The sequence below is a fragment of the Lipophrys pholis genome, assembly GCF_963383615.2.
Source record: "Lipophrys pholis genome assembly, chromosome: 7".
Taxonomy (NCBI): Eukaryota; Metazoa; Chordata; class Actinopteri; order Blenniiformes; family Blenniidae; genus Lipophrys; species Lipophrys pholis.
Genome location: NC_137638.1, coordinates 30,683,337 through 30,708,913, shown reverse-complemented (window position 1 = coordinate 30,708,913; position 25,577 = coordinate 30,683,337). Strand labels below are relative to the sequence as shown.

Genomic DNA, 25,577 nt, shown 5'->3' with positions numbered 1-25,577 from the left:
GGTGATGAAAAGCCATTGACATCCACGATCTTATGTGGTTAGTACATCAGATGGGACAATGTACAGAAGAAACAGAAAGCATCTCCTGAAAACCGTTGAAAAAACCTTTCCACCCTCACAGGAACCAGAACTCTACGAGAACACTGATTCAGCTGTGAAAGAAACTGGTTCAAGAGAGGAACCTGCAGACAGAACAACTGATCACTCAGTTGTGGACAAGACGGACACAAAACGAACACTTTCATGCCGAGCTCGATCTGGTAGACATGTAAGGTTACTGTCTAGATACAGAGACTAATTTTAGTAGGTACACATGAATGGTGAAATGTATTAATGTGTGAAGTTGGAGATGTTAAGAGTGATATTTTAAGAGACTGATAAAAATTCAAGGTTGTTGCCATGTTTTATGCGAATGTGAAATTTTGTTTGAATTAGAAATGGTCGGTGATTGTTAAAGAGAGAAAAAAAAAGTTTTTTTTTTTTAAAAGAGGAAGATGTAATGTATTGATGTTTGTGCCTAAAGAACGACTCATCCACAAAACTGCAATCCCGGACAACTTGTCCACGCGATGCTGGATAACTCATCCACGACAATTTTTTTCAGCATTATTGATTTGAAGGATTGAATTTCAAAGTATATTTGACACATTTGGAAGGATTTTTAAGTGTATTTGACACAAGAACACAAGATATTAAGTATATTTGACACAAAAACATAAACATTGGCAGCTGCCCAGAGCGAAACTCAGCAGGGGCGCACCGTGCACCGGCTCACATGCAGTCTTCAGAAATATGGTTTTCAGAATTGTATTTCTGAAAACAAATGAGCCGTAAAGTTAAAACGCTGCTTCATAGATATTAGCTTTGAGTGATGCGTTCAGGTGCTCGTTGAAGGCGGGCTTTTGACATATTAACGAGCTGCGGGGCTCATGCAGTAGCAACGTTACATGCTTTTTGAGCATTATTGATTTGAAGGATTGGATTTCAAAGTATCTTTGTAATGGTGTAAAGACATTGTAGTGCCCCGATGTTGGAACGGGATAACGCCGCTTCTTCGCTGACCGCTTTGTGTGATGCGTTGAAGCATTTTGCTGATGTTCGCTTCTGTTAAAACTAGTAATCCACATCTGTTTCTGAAGAAAACATGTTGCTGCTGATTGCCATGGTAAAGGGTAGATGTTCTGCCTGCTGCTGCATAAGCTTTGGGGGGCCTGCTGGGGCAGGGGACTACAGGCTGGGTGCAGTGTGCAGAGTGCGCTCAGAACATGTCCTGTTGAACAGAAGACTGCTCAAGACGATTCCAGACAGCCAATGAAGAAGCCATATCAGGGTGTGGCAGGACTCTTCAAGAATATAACAATCTGAGCTCAAGTCACCGTTCTTTGTCCCCGGAGCTAAGAGCGACACTGCTGTTATTGGTTAGGGAGAGAGGAACCCAGAGCTCTATATGTGACTTTCCTCATTTTGTAACATCTTGTAATTTATTGGAATAAATCTGACATTCAGCTGAGACCCAAAGGACTTCGTATAATTTCTCCGATCAACGAACTCGCAGGAATCGCAGTACACGCACTGGACACATTCCAACAGCGTTCAGGTGCATCACGTAAGAGCGCTTTCCGACGTGTTAACGAGCTGCGGGGCTCATACTGCAGTAGTGATGTTACATGATAAACATGATTAAAATATGACTGATACAGTCATTAGCAAGGTGAAACCTGCAGCACACGGCAGTGCCGAAGTTTCGGGTGGGGGGGGGGTCATGTGCGCAAAGAAGACCGTTCTTCGTGACAAACAAAGCCATATGATACTATACTAAATATATATGGACATATACTAGATATATAAAACTTATATAAAATATCAATTAGAAATAATATGTTGAAACTACATTGTACAGGATTTATTTTCTCCCCAAAAATGAGGGTGCTGTCCGTGGACGAGTTGTCCGCTGAGGGTGCTGTCCATGGACAAGTTGTCCTACAATCAGAGGCAGACGAGCTAGCAGCATAGCGAGCCACCCTATCTTCCTGTCCTGCCTGACTGCTGCTGGTGCCTTCATTCTCACTGCTCTGTGTTTGTGGCAGCAAGCTTAGATCTTTTTGTTTCAAATGCCTGGAAAAGGCTCAACTGTCTTGTCGACATTTTTACAACATAGACCAAACCGTAATCACCACATAGGCAGTAGGCTATGTAGTGTAGAAGAAGAATATAGCGGCAGATGACGTAAATGACAATCATTGGTCTTTATGTTAGGCTTTAATTAACTGGCATAAAAAATAAGTGGACTCCGCATGTTTCGCCTATTACAAACCAGCATCTTTATTATCCCCTCCCCAAAAACAATAACCCCCCCCCCCCCTTAAAATATTTATCTTTTTCACACCTTCAAAAAACTTGTACGCACAGTGCGCACAGGATTTTGGCTGGTGGTGCCACTGGGATTGGAGGTGGATATTACCTCTGAGCTAAATCTGGCATATTTACAGCACTGCTTGTCTGTTCACTAATATACACTGTCCCATTCAAAGAAATGAAGAAATTAAATGAAATCATCATCATCATCATCATCATCATCATCATCATCATCATCATCATCATCATCATCATCATCATCATCATCATCATCACCATCAGTTTTGCTTTAATTTAACTTAATCCAAAATGTCTTAATCAGTGCTTTATCTCTTAAAAATGTCTCATGATTCAAACTTGTCCCGTCCCGCAGTGTGGCGTTTGCACGTTGTCCCTGTGCTTTTGCTTTATCCTCCAAGAAAAAAAACAAAAAAACTTGAGGTTGATTCAGCTTTTATTGCAATTCAAAACATATCCCCGGTGCAGTTATATACAATGCATACATGTCACATCGTTCATAATGACCATGTTCTTCCATGATTACATAAAAACAAATGAAGATTTCAGTTTCCTGTTTCTGCAATCACAAGCGTAACCTGCTGGTTTAAATGTACTGAACAGTCTCATTCTTCCACTCTTAGTCTTTCTCCTCGCCATGTGTGATAATGTAGACCAGGTTCTTGTAGTCCAGGTTTCCTGCCACATCTGGAGGAAATGCCGTAAACATCTGCTCCATCTGGAGGAGACATACATGATTAGATTCCTCACAGAGTTTAAAAAAGGCTTCATGCTCTGCTGTGATGTAATGAATGTGTGGAGGAGTGTGGACCTCTTCGCGAGAGAATCTGTCCGCCTGGGTGGTCATCATCTCCGTCACACTGTGAGGAACAACAGTGAGCAGATCAAACACTCATCTCTGCTTCTTTCATCATCCTGTCCATTGTTTTTATCAGTTTATTCTTCATCTTGTCATTATCATCTTATCTTATTGGAAGTTGTTGACCTGCACTATTGGAGAGATGAAAATGCTGCGAGCGTCATTATGAGTGAGCAGAATGGACAAGTTGGGCTCAAGATTCAATTGAACTCCTCCAGCAGTTTCTCCCCCCCAGAGAAGAAACACCAGGAACAATAGAACAGGTCGTAAAACCACAGGGAGCAAGGCAACGACCCTTGGAGGGCCGCACGCCCCATGTTTGAAACCAATAGGAACTCAGCAGTGAATGCAGAGATCCTAGCTGCCAGTCACTCATTGGTCGAACCGACCCCGGACACCATAGGTGTCCGAAATTCAAACTTAGTGAAACTCCTTTCCAACTAACTGCTCCTGGCTTCTCATCCCCGACTGCCGAGTTAGACACATGTCTCTGCTGCCTCGGGACGGAAAAGAGAGCACAAAGTGGAACCACAGAACCAGACAGGAAATACGGTTGTATTTTATTTTATTGATTTTACAAAGTAAAGATAATAAATTTCATTTTCGCAATCAGCCGTTTGATAACATTCTACCTTAATATTATTCTAATCGGTATTGAATTGTGCTGGGTTCAATTCCCAGATGAGTCCATGGAGTTATCATGACCCTCTCCTACAAATGATTATCCCCGGCTCGCTCAGTTGGTAGAGCATGAGACTCACAATCTCATGTCTGAGTGGGTTCATGTCCCACGCCGGGCGCCACCTTCCCATGGGCTCACCACCTGCAGGAAAGGTTCTTAATTGTTGCTATGTGATCTGGGTGACAGTGCTCAGACTTCCACCCGGAAACGGATAAGTGTTAGAAACTGGATGGATGGATGGGTATTGAATTGCTCTGTAGTCACAGTGCTGTGCCCAGAGACGCTCCAGTAAGGGAGTAAAAAAACCGAAAACAGAAGTAAACAAAACTCTGTTAGTTACGTAAATTATTTTTAACGAGTCAAATGTTTCAAATCAATTAATTAAATTAACATGTTATTTTTGACAGCACTAGTAAATACACAATTTTTTACTAATTATTGTGATTATATTAAGAGTGTCTGAGAATTTCCTTTCAACATCCATCCAGTCTGGTCCATACTGTCACTTACAAGTCTTTCTTTAACGTTCCCTTTCCTTCAGGGTCGAAGACTTTGAAAGCGTTGAGGATGGTGTCCTCTGGGTCGGCACCTGAAGAGGAACAGTGTTGACAGTGTTCACAGCTCAAAAAGAAGGCGGCCTCGCTCTTTAATGGGATGTCATGCAATAACATGCTTGTTCACCTTTTAGTTTCTCTCCAAACATGGTGAGAAATACTGTGAAATTAATCGGTCCCGGCGCCTCCTTCAGCATCTCATCAATCTCCTCTTGCTTGACATTTATACGGCCTGCAAACCGGGGGAAGATAAGGAGCAGGAGGGTTCAAGGAGGTGAGTAATGAACATCTTCATTACTGATTTATCTCATGACTATACTTTCAATTAACTGATATTAATATTAGCATGTCAGAAAGGGATGAAAAATGTCCGTCATAACGTTCCATCGTGTTATTTTGCTAAAAACTGAAAGACATTCACTTTGAAGTCACATAAATCACATGAACAGAAAATCTAGTCTTTACCACGTGAAACCATCATGACTAAAACTAGGAGTGATTATTGATTATTGATTGTTTCTTGTCTTTCTTTCTTGTTTCTTGTCTTTCTTTCTCTCTGTGTAACAACATTACTGGAGCCACCAGATACTGCCGCTGTCTGTTTTTCTCTCTGACAGGAGGGGAGCAGGATCCAGGGGATCAGACCCAAGACTCACAGAGTGGAGTTACCACGGTCCTACTACCCGACCCCCCCACAGCACCGGGACCCCACCGCAACGGCACGGCCCTTAAACTCCAGACTGAGATTGGTTCATCATCAGACCAACGCTCATCATAGACTTTTCTTAGTATTTGTACTTATCTCGCCTGTCTGCCACTCTCTCTCTCCCTCTTCTTTTCCTCTCTCTCCCTGTCCTATCCCATGTACTTCTCCCCCCAACCGGTCAAGGCGGTTGGCCGTCCTTCCAGAGTCTAGGGTCCGCCCCACGGTTTCTTCCTGAAGAGGGAGTTCTTGAACTTCTCTCCATGCGAGGGAGTTTTTCCTGGCCACTGTTGCTTGTTACATCTGCTTGCTTTGGAAGGGTTTAGTTGGGTTCTGTTGTACTCTATCATTGAAAGAGGCTTTGAGATGTTTGTTGATGTGATTTAGCGCTTTACAAATAAAATTGAATTGAATTGAATTGAATTGATCTCAATGAAGTCTATATAGCAGGGGTCCTCAATAGGGGGCTTGCGGGGGCTGAGTGATGTCATCACCTTACAATATAATAGTTATATCTTAAAAACGATAGCAGCACAAACCATAATTCATTCAGCACAAACCAGCACTAACGCAGCACTAAGGATTGAGACATTTTTGGTTAAATTTGGAGAATGTGGGGGCTGATTGATGTCATCACTGTATAATAAACTGTTATATCTTAAAAAGATATACACAAATGATAGTTCTTTCAGCACAAACGATTGTCACCATTTTTGTTCAGTTTGGACAAAGTGGAGGAGCTGTGTGAGCTTAGAAGTTGCTTCGTTGCTGCTGCACAGTGCGCGCGACCTCCGCCTCGTGCCTGGGCTCGCACACACATGCACGCCTTTTCTAATATTATTTATTTAATATCTTAGAAACGAAGGCAGCACAAACGATAATTCTTTCACTACAAACCAGCACGAACGCAGCACTAACGATTGGGACTATTTTCACTGATTTTTGTGAGGGGTGGGGGACCAGCTTCATGTGTGAAGTAAGTCAAAATTAAACAAAGAAACAACCTGAGCTGCAGCATTAAAAAGCACAAAGTGGATCAGGAAAAGCTTCAGTTGAACTTTGACTGGACTGAACAGGTTAGTTTTATATTACCGGCCCATACTTGATCTGCACGCAGACTTGAGCTGTACGCTGCGGCGGACTGCTGTGTGCCGTTGCGTATCGTATTTTTCTATCATTAATCTGTCAGGAATGTGGTGAATCGGGAAAATTTGTTATATTCAGTTGTGGATTTTGAGAGACGTGTCCAGCTGCCAGATGAAACGAGAATCACCATCTCAGGTGCGTCTCGTGGAGGCGGGTATTCGCCCAGGGCGTAAAACAAGTCAGGTCAGCAACTGAGTTTAAAAATATATGACTCCACACACCTCAGTTATTCTACCAACAGTTACTGAACAGTTCACACACTCCAGATCGCTCAGCATTCAGACAAAACTCCATGGAGTTGATCAGAGAGGAGAATGCTGCAGGGAGCGAATGCTGTCACGCTGTAGAATACATCAACACACATCACCACTAATCCACACAAAAATTACAACAATAGTAGTAATAAGTTCATTTATATAGCAGTTTTTATACTTCAAATACAACAGACCACCATTAAAAAAATTAAAAGGATGAAATGAGTACAGAAACAAAAGCAGCACTGAAACAACAATTATGGAATTTAAAAAGTAACAAACTGTAAATCTCTCCCTGTATTTCTGTCTCTGTCTCTCTCAGTGTGTCTCAGTGTGTACATAGCAATGTATATTTGTAATGGGATATACAGTGATATACAGTGGATAGTGGATAGATATAGTTAATAATGGTTATGTATGACAGTAGTGAAGAGCAGGAACTACTCAAATTTACTTGATTAGTCAAGTCAAGTCCTTTATTATTAGTCCTGGATTATTTTCTTTTTCGGTCGTCTTCCTATCCTTACTAACACACTCACATTCACACCTACAATTGATTGTAGAGTCACCAGATTAACCTCAAATGCATGTTTTTGGACAGTGTGATGAAACAAGAATGCCTGAAGAAAACCAGGGCAGAACATGCAAACTCCACACAGATCTTATCTGTGCGTCAGAGATTCAAACTGAGTATATTCTCACTATGAGGTTCCGTGCAGTATCAAACCCCGTACCCAACACTGATATCGGTATCGTTGCATCTTTCGTTGGCAGTCTTGTCTCATGGTGAGAAAATCCCTGGTTCCAGCACCAGTTTTGTAGCCTTTCCACACAGGAGTTTGCATGTTGTCCTTGTGCATATTCCTGTTTCCTTCAATACTCCCAAAACAAGTATCTCAGGACATTCAGGGATTCTAAATTGTGTGAGTGTGGGACTGTGTGCGTTTCCCCTGAGAATGACCAGTCACTGTAATCAAATTGTACTATATTATTGGAATAAGACTGTATAACTCCTCCTTATGAATAGTGTTTGTTATATTTTTCTTGTAATTTAATTACCAGAATTTCTACTTAAAATAAAATACTTATTAATTCTTATGATTATACCAGTCACCGGTAAGCCCTGTACATATTAATATTTAATATTACTAATGTGACTTTATTCTGTCGTAAACATATATTACCATCTATGGTATTTGTTTTGTGTTCTTTCTGCGTGCAGCAATGTTACAAGTAATTTCTGTTCAATATATGACCTTAATCAGCCTTGAGTTGTGCTTCCATTGTGGCGCCATAAAACAAAGATAAGATATGCTGAGAATGGTATGAAGGCTAGAACTCCAGTTTTGTGTGAACTAGGGATGTCCCGATCACACTTTACCGATCCGATTTTTTAGAATTGAGTTTCGGCCGATACCGATACTTTCCCGATCCGATACTTACATTGCTATTGCAAATATATTCAATAGTCTATTTTTGGAGCAACTAAGATGTCTGAAGCTGAAAGCGCTATTGGCAGAAGCTTTGTTTAGCTAGAAATTATTGTAAAACTCACTTATTGAATCAAGATTCTTCTCAGAATGACTTAAGAACTTATTTAAACTTTATTCAGTCAGAACAACAAAAACCCAATTACACTCTGCAGTCTTGTATCTCTTATTTATGTTAACTTAAACAACTTCATCTGGATTTTGTGGCAAATAAAATTTTTTTTTAAAGTAAACCCAGCACTTATATGAAGCACTTTGACCAACATATAAACTATTAAAAACTACAACATAAACAGTAGTTTCAGTAAAACCAATCAGAAGAACCCAATTCCACTTCAAAGTGTCTTTGGCTGGTTGGGTTGAAAATAAGTCCTAAAAAAGTGCAAATACAATAATAAAAATAAATAAATAAATCTTAAACATAAATGCTCTTAGGCTCCAATGTAACTTCTTTGTGTATTAAATTTCAGTTTCACTTAAAGCAGTATGAGAGGTTTGACCAGAATTGTCACAAAACATTTACACTTCAATATGAATTATAAACACTTAATTCCACTTCAAAGTGGTAAAACCTGTTTGACAAAAGTAGTGTGAACATAGCTCTCTCAAAAACTTATTCAGAATATCCCAGTCTCCCTTCAAATGACCCATTACGTCATCTTATTTCCACAGATGATCGTCTTTACTTGAGCGTACTCCGCCGCATGTGTTTACTTTTTAGATTAGATTAGTTGAGTTAAACGAAGCTCTGGTGCTCCACCTCTCGGGATTGTGGCGAAGCAAATAGTACAACTGGCCGCTGGACTGGTTTGGTTGTCAACATTAAAATACCTCCAGACTGCTGACATTTTATCCTCTCAATGGCTTTAGGCTGCTAACCTCAGTTTACGGCAGGTCGCAAACGGGGCTCGCTTTGCAGCAGCTGACGTGAAAAAGTTTTTTAAATTTTAAATTTTTTTTATTTTTTTATCGGCGGGGTGATCGGCTGGATTTGCCCATTCCCAAACACTCACAAATCACCAATATCGGCCCCAATCCGATATCTACCGATCTGATCGGGACATCCCTAGTGTGAACATTTCCTTGCAAGCCAGACGAGACACAGCAGGAATGGATGAAGCCACTTTAATAAGGGCCAAAACGTCTTCTAATACACGCTTTAAAGTCTAAACAAAGCATCACTATCACCTCTCTCACATTCAGAGTGAAAGCCAAGAAATACACCTAGAAATACATCTAACAAAAAGTACAGCATGTGGTGGCTCTCTAAAACCTGGAACATTTATTCTTGTCGTAAATCTTATATGTGTTTATATTAGATCATTACATTTATTCTATGATTTATCTCATGAGCCTTCTGCATCTTTCAGGTTATCAGGTGTCCTTTTACTTGCAGAAAGAAATCAACATCATCTACTACTTGCAATTATCTCAATTCATATTATTATCGCATTACTCAATAAGATTAGGACAAATTGCATGTTCACCTGCTATCATGCAGCCCTACTGAAAATTAGTAACTGATTTCAGTTACTAGTTACTTCCTAATAACAAGCTGTGCAGTTTCTTTACTCAGTTAAGCTATCAAGTATTCCTGTGACACTTTAGTTTATCTCAGAGGTCTACAACCTGCTGCTCTGGAGCTCATCATTCTCCCTGTAGCAGCTCCCTGAATTTTTCAGAAAATGATTTGTTGTAAATAAAATTTTTTCTTAATTTTTAAAAAGTTTTTATTTGCATACCACACTGCCCTTCAAAAACGGTATAATTTCCAGGTTAAAACCAGATAAAATTGCCAGGAACCCACCCCCGAACAAAATTGTTAAAACTACTCCAACAACAACAACAACAACATTAATGAATACAGTCAAGATGGTTAAACTAAAACGATTAGAATTGGAAATCAGGAAAATTTAAAAAAATTAGGAAAATAAAGGGAATTAAAGCTGCAAGCAGCCTTGATCGGGACCTCACACTCTGGACTCTGGCCCATCGGGGTCGGCCCAATCATGGTCTATGGCCCAATCGTGGCCTCTGGCCCAATTGTGGCCTCTGGCCCATTTAAATATTGTTCAAATATAAATTTTGAAGGTTTTAACAAAAAATTACTTTTATTTAGAAAAATATGGAGGTGCTTTTATTTTGAAAGCCAACTCAACTCTAATGTAGCTTGTGGCATATAGGCCACCACCTAACCCCAACCCGAACCATAATTTTTCTGGTTTCCAGAGATAGAGATCTACTGTGGTGGTGGTGGTGGTGGTGGTGGTGGGGGGGGGGGGGGGGGGGGGGGGGGGGGGGGGGGGGGTAGATATAGCAAAGCAAGCCACTTTCAGCTAGGGTTGGTCCTGTAACCCCAACCCTGGGGGTGGGGTCGAAAGTGGAAGGGACCCGACTAATTAGCTAGTGATCCGTAACTGTAGCCGTCCCTTTAGGCCGTCCCCCAAATATCAGCTCAATTGAACAAACTTTGTTAGCATGCTAACTAGTATGTTAGTACCTGTTATCTACCTGAAAATGACACAGGTTACTACCCAGGTGTTCCTGTCCTGGCATCTGGTCATATCTCACATGCTAATCTGCTAAGCTAACTAGCCTAGCCTTAGCATTAAAAAGCATTGAAAGCATTAGCATTAAACTAACCAACTAACCTCTAATTGAGCTAATCCCTAAATACCCAATTCTTAAAGGTTGTGGTCTACTAGTCCACAAACTACACATTAGCATGTTAACTTGTTTATGTAGCATATGATAGCAAGTTATCCCATGAACAAGGACTTTCATGGTATGACGTAATCCTTTCTGTGGATGATGCAACACTGATGGACACACCTGCCGTTAATGATGTCACCAGAGTGTGGGAGAGGATGGATTTTACCCACATATTCTGAAAACAACTCCTCGGAAGCCACAGTTTTCAGGCAAATATTTTCATAAAATTATCATTTCTTGAGAGGAAAATTTGTTGTCTTTGAGTCTGTGTGGGTTTCGAAGCAGTCAGACATAAACTTTAGACACGAGGAGGCGCAGTTTGACGCAGACGCATGGTTTTGCTCCATCTGACTCGATGATAAATGTCGTTTGAAATCGCGGGTGAAAAATTATTTACAGTATTGGTCTCTCTCGTCAAAAAGGTCATGTTTGTGGAATTTTCCCCACATGTGTTACATAGTCTTATACAGCAGGTTCTTGTCGCGCTTCTGATCTGCTCGTTTTGTTGCTCAGAGTCACGGTTTAGCTACAGTCGCCACGTGTTCGAGGTGTTGTATTACGGCGGTTTTTCAGGAGACATTCTGGTTTTCCCATGTATTTGAAAGAGAGGAGGGAGGCAGCAGCATTTGGCTTTCGGAAATTTGACAGCGAATAAAAACAAAACTGCTCGACTAATCTAAAATGTGAACAGACTTATTGAGCAGGAGAGTCTCCTCTGTTATTTAATAGTGTTTTGAAGCCTATACAAAATTTGCCCTAAGAGGAGATAGCATTTGAAAATCTTATTTGAAAGGCAAATTGCGGACTTCCTGTTGGATTAAGGTCAGGGGTATCGGCACATGATTTTTAGGTCTTGATGAGACGAACAATTGTGTTTTGGTTTGATCTCCCTACGACATTCCTAAGGGCCGTGGTGGCTGCTTTAGTGTTTTTAGTTGGCCGTTTTCGTGTTTCGGGGTGCCGCGAGAAAGCACATTTTGACACTCTGGGGGTTAATTTGTACATTACCTTAATTTTTTCACCAGTCTTGATGAACCTGCCAAATTTGGTGAGTTTTTGAGCGTGTTGAGTGGGTCAAATTTGGGCTCAAAGCCGGCGCCTCAGGTCTCTAACGTACGAAATATGATAGGGGCCTGCCCTCCAGGCCAGGCCTTTCATACTCGGTCCGTAAAAAGGAAAAAAGAAGGTTAATAGAAAAAAAAAGGGAAAATAAGGGGCGAAAGGAGCAAACAAGGTAAAAAAAAAAGGATAAAGGAAGGGGAAAAGGAAAAAAGAAGGTTAAAAGAAAAAAAAAAGGAAAAAGGAAGTAAAAAACTGCCAGTACAGCTAAAACGGATCTGAGCACGAGGAAATGCCCCCCGGCCAGAAATAGTTGAATAGCTAAAGGAGCTAAAAATGTATTCAAATACAACAGTGAAATGAAAAGGCCCTTTTGGTCTTAAAGGTTGCAGAGGTCTGGGGCGGGTGCTATGCTGGGGAGGTCGCGGCCTGGCCTGGGGAGTTCTGGGGGGGTTGTTGTGTGTGGGGGTCTGCTCTGTACTGGGGGTGGTCCCTCTGGGGTGGGGTAGGGGTGCTGGGCGTCGGGTCCCGGCTGGGCCGTCTGGCCAGGGCGGGTGGGTGTGGGGCTTTGGGGCCCTGGGGGCGGGGTGCCCGCTGCGGCGCTCCGGGTCTGCCTCACTTCCGGGTCTGGGGGGGGGGTAAGGGACGATGGGGCTCCCGGTTCTTGATGGACAGCTGACTGAGGGTGGCTTCCAGGGCCGGAAATATGGGAGGTGGTCCCGGGGTGTGTGTGTGTGTGTGTGTGTCTTCAGGTTGTCTTTTGTGTGTGTGTGTGTGTGTGTGTGTGTGTGTGTATGTGTATGCGTGTGTGTGTGTGTGTGTGTTCTGTATATAAGTATGTATGTCTGTAGTTTTGTGTGAGCGTGTGTGAATGTGTGGGGGGGTCGGTGTGCCCTAACCGCTGGCTTCCAGCCGAGCTCGTACTGGGCCCTGCGGGTTTTAGACTCTGCTGTCCGGCCGTTGGGTGGGGTGTGGGCTTCCTGTCTGGGTCAATTTGTGGTGCCTTGTCGGGGTGGGGTGGGGCAGTGCCATGCAAGGGTCCCTCCCTCTCAACCCCCCCTACCTTACCTCACTCAACAATACGGATCAGTGGGGTGGTGCCCAGGGGGGGGGGTTCCAGGCTACTTAACTGCGATCTGTCCCTCCCCCGGCTTTGCACCGCACACAATTTTAACCACACATATTCACTTAGGGTCTTGAGGGGGTAAGCCGCTTTTGGGGTTTGCCGCTTGGCAGCGGTAGAACGCCCGGGCCCCGCTACCCCTCAATTTTAAACTGCACCTTAGACACACACATTGCATCAATTTCTTCAAAACACAAAGACACACCCCTACATGCATCCAACACTCCACAGGGTGGGGGCTCCCCCGAGAACCTCCCGCTGTGGTCTCACCCCGACTCGGGGTGAGTGTGGCTGGAATGCTGGGCGGGGCCTTCTCTACCCCGCTGGGTTCAGGGGGCTCCCGGCCCGCTCGGCCCGGGGACCCTCACCCAGTGGACAAACCACACACACACACACACACACACACACACACACACACACACACACACACACACACACACACACACACACACACACACACACACACACACACACACACACACACACACACACACTTCCACTCCTCATCAATGAGATGTGTTACTGATGTTTCTTGTTTTCTGCCATCATTCGTTCAACTATCAAAATCATGTTCTTCTTTTGTTGTTGCTTTTTTGTTAATTTATGTTCCTGCTTGAAATTCATGTTACTGTCTAGATAGAGCTGCTCAGGCTCCTTTAGTCGAATAACAGTTGGAAAGTATTTGGATCAGTGTGACTACTGTAAATAATATATGTAGCACTAACAAGGGTATTGTATGTTCCTTTTATTGTGGGCTGAAGAACTAAGGGTAGTGCAGCATGTGTAAAAGCAAACTTGAGACACAGTTTTAAAAAAGCTGAACCTGCAAGCACACATACTGTCATGCCCCACTCCTCAGTGGCCTCATAAGGGCGCTGTTGGCAAACACTTGGGCTTCCCTCTTCTGTCTCTCCTCCCTCTTGCTGTGATTCAGGAAGTGGAGACACTGGGGTCATTAATGACCTGATTTGGTTCAGCTGCTACACCGGGTGGAGCTCGTTTCTCCTGATCATCTGCACTTCTTAAACAGGTGCCCGACTCCACTTGGCACTGGATCTTAGCACTCTAATGACCCGCTTATCTTGGCTCTCGTGTCTTCCTGATCGGACCTGACTCCAGCTTCTCCCGCCGCCCTGCTACTCAATCTCGACCGTCTGCCACCGGAGCCCGGTGGAAACTCAACTCAGAGACCCGCTTCTGAAAAACTTCCATGGATGAAACAAAGCCTCGCTCTTCGATGACGAACACCACTCAGAGTTATTAGACTTTCAGTTTAGTTCTTGTCCAACTCTTTTACTTTTTATTATAAACTCTCTGTAAGGGTACCCAACTGTCTCCTGCTGTTCATTCACACCTAAGCCTCAGAAACCACATCATAACACATACATATGAATGATGGATAAGGTTGATCATGACTTATGGTCCATGACCCCACCCCTTCCTCTTTCACACACCTGGATGCAAACAGAACGAGCTCACCTAAAGCCGTGAACGTGTGTCTCAGGTCGTTCTTGTCGATGTATCCGTCTCTGTTCTGGTCCATGATGGTGAAGGCCTGCAGACGTTTGCACAGTTAGAGAGAGAGAGCCAGCCAGCCAGCCAGCCAGCCAGCCAGCCGTTTTAGGAGAGCACTGACCTCTTTGAACTCCTGGATCTGGGCCTGTTCGAACATGGAGAACACATTGGAGCTGACTCCCTCTGCTCTTTTCTTTGCTTTCTTGGGCGCCTGCAGGGTTTTTCAGGATGACACTAATTAGATCCGATACTAACGACTCGATCATCACCTGGATCTGCGGCTCGGGCTTCACTTGCTATAGGTTTTACAGTCACACAGGCACCCCGACGAGCCACTGATCAGCACCCCATCCCAGGGTTGTTAGAAGGAGGGGGGGGGGGGTTAAACACAAGGTTTAAACTGGGGCACGCATTTCATTAGGACGGATTACAAACACTGTCAGTTTGTTATGGAAATATTTACTAAGTCTCCAATTCTGTGAGAAGCACCCCAACTGCTCCCGGATCACATGAGGGATTATTCTATAGGACCTGAGCGATGACAGGATGCTGTGCTGAGCACTGTTTGATCAGAAATCCCTCGTTGGAGGGAAGGATTATGTTGAGTTATTTACATATCTGCCAAGGAGCAGAGTGAGTGGAAGCAGCGGCGTGATGACATCACACTGCGTGGATTCGGGGGTCTCTCGACAGCTGCTGTCTAACCCTTGTTGTGGATTAGCTCTTCAGCAGTCACTCGGTGTGTGCGTGTGCGTGTGCGTGTGCGTGTGTGTGTGCGTGTGCGTGTGTGGTGGATGGCACCTCTGGTGCTCACAGTCATTTTTTATTTAGTTTTTTAAATTTTGGCATGCTCGGGGGAGAACAGGCAGACTGATTCAAATCACTTCTGAACAAACAAACTTTATTTGCAGTCAAACATGCATGACTTTGGGCCTGGCGCTGCAGTCCCCACCTTTTACTCCTCTCCTGTCTTTTCCTCTCCACCCAGTCTGTCTTCCCACACTTCAGTGATTCACTCTATTTTCTGTTCTTTATTTTCCACAAGGTCTTCATTTCTTTTCTGTCCTGTTCTATAGCCACCCTTGATTTTCTATGGTTTTCTTTTCCTTCAGTGTCTTCTCTTTTCCTTCTTTCTTTTTTACTTCCATTTTTTTTAAACTTTCTTTTCTCATCACTGCTTGCATCTATTCTCTCCTCTTTGTCTGTTTCCTCTACTTTTCTTTCTTTTCATTTATTAATTTTATTTCCTTTATATTCTGTTCTCTTCCCTTCTTGTTTTCTTTCTTTCTTTCTTCCTTGCTTCTTTATTTTCTTTTCTTCTTAGCTTTTCTATTTTCTTCGTTATATTCTTTGCTTTCCTTTCTATTCTTTAGTTTCCCTTTTCTGTTATTTTCCTTTTTTCGCCAATCTTTTTTGAAAATTTCCTTTCAGTTTCTTTTCCTATTCTTTTTCCTTGTTATCCTGTTTCTTATCCCTCACTCCATTTTCTGTAGTTTCCTTTAATCTCTCATTTTAATTTCCTTTGCATTTATTTTTGCCTCCTTTCTCCAAACTTTCTTTTGCTTTCCCTGGTCATGATTTACTCCTATCCTGTCTTTCCTCCCCCTTCTGTTCCTCTTCTTCATCCTCTGTAAAAATGTAAACATCAACAGTGTTATGTGTGTCTAAAGAATTTCCTCTTTGTTTCTGTAGTGAAAATGAATAATGTGGCCATTTGAGACTTAGTTAGAAGTCAAAGGGTCTTCCTCCCTCCCTCCTTCCTCTCCTCTATCAGCCAGAATCACTTTATGCTCTTTTTTAAAAATGTCATCATTGTGAGAAGGCAAATATAATCGATATCCCATCAATAGGACAACTGGAGTGCTGTCCTATTGACAATCTTTTTTAATCTGTATTCAGTACCCATAAGCATATTGACACGGAGTGTATTGATTCATTATCCTGGGGGTGAGCAGAGCAAGATGTATAATTCATCAAAACAAACACTATATACTATACAAATATAAAATACCACATGTCAACACTATAAATGTGCAGCAGAGCGTTTCTCATCTCAGTCTGCTACAGTTTGCAAACAAAACTGTATGAAATACAATAAAATCTGTGTGCACTCACCATGTTTCCGCTTCAGCTGGAAGAGGACCAAGCAGTGGGGTTGCTGCTTTAAGGTGGAGCTGCACATGAACACAGGGGGTAGATATACTGACCCTTCACCCCTCTATAATCACACATGGTTATAAGCTATAAATATTCCATGCCTTGTTTAGGCAGAGGCCCAGATAAAGAGGACTTATCCCCACCATTGTCAGAGTTCATGAGATTTAGGGATAATGGCCAAACACACACATGCTCCTCCTCTGAGGCCCAAGAATAACCCCGGGACAGGGGTCTGGCTCCGCGTGGGCCCCAGCCGCACTTGACAGGATCCGTCATGCAGCTGTCGTGTTGGAGCTCCGCAGGGACCGAGGCTGGCCTCTGATGCAGAGCTGCGTCTTAGTGGCACAATTAACAGAACTGTTAGCCAAAGCCTTGTAAGACCTGATCATCCACAGCAGGCCGCCACAGTGGAAAACATCAGCAGGAAACATCACTCATACTGTCACCAGCAATGTGTTTCACACTGCAGCCATGTAAACAAGACAACACGCCTGTTTGGAGCCTGTGATTCAACCTAAATGGGATCTTTGTGATCACTAAAGGCAAATATAATCAAATGAGCTATCTAAACCTTAAGTATTCACTGTTTTCTTGGTTGTAAAAAGACATTCTATATTTAAAATTACCCAGGCTGCACTGCAGTGGTGTAGTTTTTAACACTGTCACCTTCCATTACTACCCCTGGTTTGAAGTTTGTGTGGTGTCTGCATTTTCGCCGTGGGGTTTTCTCTAGGTTCTTTAGTTAAATTAAAAACAATATGCATATAAAATGGCTGTATGAGTAAATGTGAGTGTGTGAGGGACTTGTGACTTGCCCAGGGTGCATAACCTGCCTTCGTCCATTGTTATGTGGGGTCAGCTGACGCATTTATTTGGATCAAGGGGTTGTACAGCTATGCAACTCTGCATATACTTGTACGTATATAAAAGGCACATTTGTTTCTTCTTCACCTTCATAACTAACTAAAACCAACAAAAAGAGCAATTTTTTCCCTCCTGACAACAAGTAAAATGTACCTGAAGCCACAAATTATTTAGACTTTAAAATAATTAAAGCACAGCTCATAAACTTTATTGTATATTATTTATACTGAAGATCTAATTTATATTGCATTTATGAAATTAAAGAAGTGTGCAAAACCTTTTGTATGTGAAAAACTGTGACGTGTTTAAACCTCTAAAATGAGCATTACAAACTAGTTATAGAATCATATCTCATGCAAACTGGGCGATGGTGGCTCAGCGGTAGAGTCGGTCGTCCAATAACTGTAGGGTTGGCGGTTCAAATCCCACTCACAAACAGTCATTGTCATTGTGTCCTTGGGCAAGGCACTTGTATGAATGGTGCATGAATGTTGGTGGTGGTCGGAGAGGCCGTTGGTGCAAAATGGCAGCCAGGCCTCTGTCAGCAGCCCCCTGTGGCTACAACGTAGCTTAGCATCACTGGTGGGACTGGTAAAAGCACTATATAAATCCAAGCCATTATTATTAAAGTGGTATAAAACTAAAAATTCAAACATGTTTGTTATTTAGAAAGTGTTATTATAGGAAAAAAGTACACTAAATATGAATTACTACATCTATTGTTTCTATGTTTAAATATTGACACCATCACTTGCAGTAGTTTTCAGTTCTACACAGTATTTAGTTGGAATAGAAGATGCTTTGCTAAAGCAAACTGACCAAACACTATGATGTTTATGCTATTATGAGAAATACTACAAAATAACACCTCTTCTAAAAATTTGCACAAAAAATATTAGAAGAGAAGGTGAAGATTTGGACACTTGCATGATAAAAGGTTGAAGCCTGGTGACATTTTAAACCGACTTTCAGGTGTTTAACTCATAACTATTTGTTGTTTGCTCACGCACATCAAACATCAGAGGAGCCAGCCTCACCAACCTTAAAAGTCTATAAATGTAACTACTTAAATCTGTAACATGTAGTCTAGATTTATCCCTAGTTTATTTGATCAGTGGCATCAAACAATGAGCAGGTGACGCAGGAGGATGTCGTGTATTGGATCTCAAGATATGTGGTAACACTGTTTCATCCAACCATCACATTTGTTTGACTACGCAAATCTAATGATTGAACAAACAGCAGTTTGTTCCAAGGTCAACGTTAAGCTTCAAGGAGCCACTACAGAGTTGCTGAAGAGCGTCAAGAGTTATCCGGTGGGGAAGTACATGCAAACTCCAGACAGAAAGTCCCAAACACGCAATGAAACCCTGGTCTGGATCAGGGGTCCGCAACCTGCGGCTCTGGAGCCACATGTGGCTCTCTGGCCCTTCTGCAGTGGTGCCCTGAAGCTTTCTCAAAATTATACCTTTTCTTTTTATTACGGTCAAAACAAAATGAGTCTTCAATAAATGCAGTACTTCTTGCAGTATATTTTATGACAATTGGTCAGTTTTAATTTAAATTTTTTTCAAAACAAAGATGGCGGAGGGACTGATATTGCGACTTGTTTGAGGGTTTTGTTGTTCCAGGATCTTTACATACACAATGACTCACAGGCAGGACTGAGTGCAGAGCTGACGATTCTGATATCATTTGGTATATTTTTGCTGAAAGACACAAACAAAAGCTTCAAATGGGCACATTTGAACAACATTAGACCTGAATGAATTTCTCCATTTAGGATGAATGAAATCATATTTGATTTGATTTGATCTTTTGTGGAGCATGAAAACAGACTATGACAAACAAAACAAACAAATATAGTTCACGCCTCAAAATGAGAAAATCCCTGTGTGTGTGTGTGTGTGTGTAATTTGTGCCCTAATCCACTTTCTTGTTCTGAAACATCCATTTAATCATTAAATTGTGAGTGTGCGTCTCTGTATTTGCCCTGTGATTGCCTGCCACCATCAGAATTTACTTGATGTTTCTGATGAGATTTAAGCAATTTTCCCAAGGAATTGTTTGGTTTGGCAAAAATAATGACATTTTCATCACGCATACTCTGTGCCACTACTAAGACACATTTAAAAGTTTAAATTTAAAGGTCATTATGACACTATTTAATCAATCCATGTCTCTTAAGATGACATTGGGTTGTATGTGGCCCCTGAAGTTAAATGTGTTTGACATCCCTGATTTAGAAGAGAAGACCTAACGTTTCCTCTTCTCTTTTACTCCACTGACTCGTCATTTCCCCATTTCCCCCAGTAGATGGCGCTATCAGCACACAACATTCAACATCTAATCCTTGAAGCCCCAGAGAGCAGCACAGGAGCAACTCACTGCTCTTTCCTCCATTTGTTGTCTCCTCTGATTTTAAACTGCTTCATTTGTTGCACAGTGTGAGGAATCATTATCTCAGAGTATTTTAAGCTTTTCTTTCAGTTCCCCCTTCCAAATCGTTTGGGAGCTCATCTGCATCACGCACCAAATGAGGTATTTAATTATATTGATATAATTTCTATTCATAAAAATTGCAAGACATTATCACACTTTCCCATGAATAAATAATTAAACCTTTATGTGGTCCACTAATAACCTAAGTGAATTGCTTTTAATAAAGTCAAAGTGCAGATGCATGGTGTTGCATCAGCCACACATGCTTGTTTTTGCAGTGAGATGTTTAAAATACAACAAACTGAGATTGGATGTTCAGCATGAAATCTCAGGTATTATCTCTGGTGTTTGCACGGGAAAACCACAGAAGAGTGAACCCATCTGGAGTGACACAGACTCCTGGTTCTCACTGGAAACAGGTTAATAATGTTAAGGAAAAGACTTGGAATGAGATTTAATCCTACAGCTGTTCATAGGAGAGACCTTCTATAGGTGGAAAAGGCTGTTAGTCTATCATATTTCAACTCAGCTGTGAGTTTTAATGAACTCTCAGGTAATGATCTCCTGAAATGTGACAACAAATGATTAAACATTCGCACACAGTGTTGAAATAAATAATATATGTGCATGAGAAGTCTTTGAAACAGTCAGATTGTCCCAGTGAATCTCCGGTGAGAGAGCAGATCATCATCCAGGACAGTTTCCTGAGGAAGACGCAACTCGGCTTCATGTATAACAGCAAAGTTGACTCGTCACACAAATAAAGTCTATCAAAGATTCTAAACCAAGAAAAAAAAGCAGTGAATCAGTCAAGACAACAGCAGCCAACAACCCAAAATAAGGTAAAAGCCAAAGATTAAAAAATGTGTTTTAAAAGAGGATTTGAAAACAGGAAGTGAGTCTGAAGTACTATGGCGTGACCACCTCTCAGCCTCTCATCCACCTTGGTCACACCAATAATAACAGATCTGCTGGCCACTAAAATAACTACAGCATCACTTTGCACTGCACTGACTTTAGTGGAACCTCTTCCTCCTCAATCCATCATCGTTTTACCTTTGAAGTCACAATCTCATCATATCCATACATTTATAGATCCATATAAAATCACTTTCCCAGCTTCAGCACTAATAACATAGAAGGTTAGAAAACAACAATTCATCACGAGGAAGAAAGAGAGATGGCTGAAGAAAAACTATACATTATTAAAGCCACCACTCACCACAGATACAGGTTTTTTGGACTTGGGTGATGTAAACAGAGACATACAGTCACATTTAATCTAATCTGACAGACATGTCTTTTGCATTGTGGGAGGAAGGTTGAGAAAAGTCCATGCATGCACAGGAAAAACATGCAAATTCCAAAGAGAAGGCCCGGGCTGCTCAGTAGTCCACGCCCTGCAGCCCCGCTCCAGCAATATGACGTTTTATTAAACATTCAACATCTGCATTTTCAAAGAGGAGCACTAATTTGAAAGCCTTCGTTCAGTGACCTCATCAAAACAATGATTTCACTGCTCTGGGATAATTTCCAATCTGCTCACACAGCCCTCGATCTTTTTAAAAAAAGAAGAAAGTATGCTCTGCTTTTTAGATTAGGCTTTTCAGAAGAATGTCATAATTTGAATGGGGTGACAAGGTCACTGGAGGAGGCCCACGGTGCTTCTGTTGATGAAAGTGGTGAATGGGAGTTCAAGATTATATTCAGAACTACAGAACAGATTGAGGCCCTGAGATTCAGCTGTGTATGTTTTCTAAATCAAAAGACTGAGTGTGGATTCAGAGGCCCACGCAGACAAAAGCATCTGCATCTGGAGGGGGAGATTGTGAGTTTAAGTCCCACCTGGGTCCCTGTGGAGTATCGTCGCTCCTCGTCGAGCCGAGCCGAGCCGAGCCGAGCTGTTTTCCTCTCTGGCATCTGGAATTCTGTAATTCCACGTCACCGTATGTGCGGGTAGGGTTTAGTCAGTCGGGACAGGAAGGACAAAATTCTACATATTTGGTAACGAACACATTTATTCCCAAACTGTTAATATTTTAGAGCCCATTCAAGCTGAACATACTTAAAGTAAGCTCTCTTAAGTCCTGGTAGGGTACTTTTAAAGAAACATTTCCTAGAAATTTAAAATATACAATTGGTGAAAGGTACGAGTCAGAAAAATAACCTGATTAAGGGAGAAGGCAGGACATCATCTATAACATTATACCATTCTATATTTACTCTGAACACTTCAACGACTGCCCTAAAAAGAGTTTCATGTTCACTGTGTCCTGAATGGAAGCTTCAGTCTGTTCCACACCGATTCACTAGAGTCTCACAGTCTTTTCCCCAACTTAGATGACATTTTCAGGGCTTAAATCTTAATCACTAAACTGTCAAACACTGCAAAAAGTAGGTCTTGTTATGTCTTTTTGCCCATTAACTCTTTATTGAAATAGCTTTTTCAAGAGTTAGTAAATGAAAATTTTGAAATGTCATTTATTTATAATAAAAGGTTTTGTAAAGTATGAAACTGACCCAAGAAGATGTAACATTTCACAATTTGTAGTTAAAATCCCACGGGGTGTCTTGAAAAAGCTTTCACAGTCTCGTTACCTCATCTTGTACACAACATGGTCCAAGAAGAATGTAGAAGTATGGTTACTTACCAGATTAATGGTTAAATATATTCACTTGAATGTTGATGTGTTATTCTGTGAAAGCTTAAAAGTGAGCACTGCTTTTTCTTGATACATCACCGCCTTCCTTATTACATCTAAATCCTGCATTTCAGCCTCGCCCCGCAGACATTATTACAATGCAATCAGCAGAACTTTTAATAATCTCCCTCCACTTTCCCCCTTTAGGTGTTTGTCTGCAGCGGAGGAATATGTCATCGTCCCTCCAGGCGCTCGCAATATGACTCAGGAGAATATTGTTTTCTTCCTGCGATGGATTTTCATAAGAGAGGCAGGTGCATGGGTGATCAGCAGAGTAAAAAAACCTTTGGGTGCTTTTTTCTTTTTTTCCAGAAACCTTCACTGGGTGATAATGGGGTGTAATTAATGGAGGAAATCACTGGATGCTCATCCTGCACACACACACACACACACACACACACACACACACACACACACACACACACACACACACACACACACACACACACACACACACACACACACACACACACACACACACACACACACACACACACCCGTGGTCCTGCCTGTGAGGTGTCAACAGGGGGAGCACCTGGCACCAGGAACAGCAGCAGCACTTGACCAAAGGAATGAGTTATTTATAAGGAGACGAAGGAGCAGCTCTCCTGCTTTATTATGTCAGACAAAGACAATTGAGAGAGAGTTTAAGTGCGATGCACACTGTGCTGTAAACACAAGGAAAGAGGCAGCTAATTTTGGATTGCACTCATGTTTTTTTTTTAAATATATAATGTTGCTATTGCATACCTATTGTATATATTAATGTGCAATTTATCAAAGTTACCATGAGAGCCACAATGACTTTTAGTCACACTGCAGGACATTCCCTTTGGAAAACCTGTAATAAAACCCAATGAATTAGTGTTTTGGGCTACAAATGTGGGAAAAAATCAACATATGTCATTTAAAAAACTGTACTTTTACTATTTTTGCTATTTACGCTAGAAATACACAAAATAATAAATAGTGTAAAAGAAAATCCTCTTCAAACCTTTACCTTTACTGTCTACAACATTCCTAGTGTTAACAAACTACCCTTGGTAACCCAACAAGAATCAGCACACCACATTGTAAATAACGAACTGTTGCTTGTGTAGGATTTGTGTAAAATTACAAGATTTCTGTTTCACACTTCTCGTAATAAGAAACTCTGTTGTGTTTTGGTCTGTAGCCTCGATGAAACTACTCTTATTCCAATTAAGTGGAGCTGAGTGATGCATTCAACTGGAAAATATGAGAAGAAATGTGACGACATGTGAACTGTAAACATCAAACTGGTGATAGTGACAGTCAGCTCATCTTTACACAACTTCTAAGTCACTTTTATGAGATTCTTTTTGTAAATAGCACCTTATATTGTTGGATATTTGCAGACAACAGAGTTTAGGATGTGGTGATTGTATAATCGTTTATAGAAATCTATTGAGAAAAGTATCCAAGTCATAAATAATTAACTATGTTTGATGTTTGGTCAGTCGACCAATATACTGCACAGTACATAATAATGTATATTTGTGGCCCTAAGATGGACTTTTGTCTTGGACAGGATGTTTTCGAAAGCCTGTTGAAGCATTAAACATACATATGTCAGATCTAGAGTTATATATTAGCACTTTATAGACTCGATATAGAAGATTAGAAAACCTCTTACCGAAATCCACTCAGGAGTTTATCAACTTTTTAGACTGTAAAAGTGATTTTTGGTTCCAGATAGTAAAATTTGTGGGATTTTTTTCCGAGTTTCAAATGTTCAAATGTATCTAATTCTATTTAAAAGACATGAAATTATGTTTATGCCATCACTTAGTCTTGAAACATTCTCTTTAAATTTTTTTAATCTTCAAGTGAGTTCCTTATAGAGGATTAAACATTTACTTTACTGGTTTTTCAAGTCAGATTTGTAAATTACACATCAGATTGTACAGTAATGTAGGACAGTAGTAGACAGCAGGATTGTAGAACCTGGTACACAAACTAATGTAAAATAGTTCAACATTTCTGGTCACAGATAGTAATTTTTTGCCAGTTTACACTTTTCAAACAGATCTAATTGTATATAAGTCCCTAAAACAATCTTTATTCATTCTGACTTTAACAAAAGTAAAGAAACAACTTGTCTTGTAAAACGAGATTATAAGAACAACTCTCACTTTTCAAATACCTCAATGAATTCCTTTCAAATGAGTAAACATACTTTCATGTGTCTTGGAAATGTGATTTTCTTTCTAACTAACACTTCATTGTGTGGGATTTTAGTAGTTTATGGTGTGCAGGGAGCTGCAACAGGATTGCAAAGCTTTCTAAAGGAATCCAGTGAGAAATGTACCCAAACTTTAGCTTAAAGATAGTGAAATGGAACAGATCGAAATGTGTGTAACTGGAACAACAATATGTCTATTTATATACTTTAAAAAGTCACAAAGGTCAAAAGTAATCAACTCTATGAGTACAGCTCACCATCCTGTGATTGAAACGTAGATGAATGCATCAATGAGGACCTTTTACAAGATTAAACATACACTTGTGTGTCCTGTAAGCCAGAATGAAAGTTTTTGTTGTTGTAAAAAAATTACTTTTTATTGTCAAACAATAATATTCAAAGGTCAATAGGAAGTGACAGCGGGTCTCCTGTCACCTTTCAGGAGAATAATAGGGGGAATATATCTAAAAATTAGGTTAGAGTTAGTAAAGTACCTTTTCAAACTGATTTAATTGTATGTAAATTAAATCATTATTTATAGAGACTTCAAAAGTAAATTCTGGTAAAACAGGAACTTGGTCCTGAACTTTGCTTTGGGTTCAATGAGTACTTTTTAAGAAATAAAAACACATGATCTGTGTATTGTACTGATTTATGGTAATGTTTTGTACATTCCACTTTAAACTTTGGCTCAGCCGTACTGACAGTACTACAAGAATCTAATAGAAAATGGATCCAA

The 25,577-nt window shown here is 41.1% G+C and overlaps 1 protein-coding gene across 1 annotated transcript; it reads right to left on the bottom strand.

Moving 5' to 3' along the window:
- Window positions 1-2,791: 2,791 nt before the first annotated feature.
- On the bottom strand, window positions 2,792-16,660 carry myl2b (myosin, light chain 2b, regulatory, cardiac, slow). Its single transcript, XM_080467503.1, has 7 exons — window positions 16,586-16,660; window positions 14,592-14,681; window positions 14,435-14,510; window positions 4,596-4,700; window positions 4,425-4,503; window positions 3,185-3,233; window positions 2,792-3,091 (listed from the first exon to the last, which is right to left on the bottom strand). Exons 1-7 carry the CDS (start codon window positions 16,586-16,588, stop codon window positions 2,993-2,995), a joined length of 501 nt encoding a protein of 166 aa, XP_080323629.1. The 5' UTR covers window positions 16,589-16,660; the 3' UTR covers window positions 2,792-2,992.
- Window positions 16,661-25,577: the final 8,917 nt, after the last annotated feature.

Bases quoted from the DNA above. Each gene is read 5' to 3' on its own strand.
- myl2b (XM_080467503.1), bottom strand. The intron at 4,701-14,434 runs GTGAGCTCGTTC...CCCGGTTTGCAG, and splicing joins ACACACGTTCACGGCTTTAG to GCCGTATAAATGTCAAGCAA. The intron at 4,504-4,595 runs GTGAACAAGCAT...GTTCCTCTTCAG, and splicing joins GTTTGGAGAGAAACTAAAAG to GTGCCGACCCAGAGGACACC.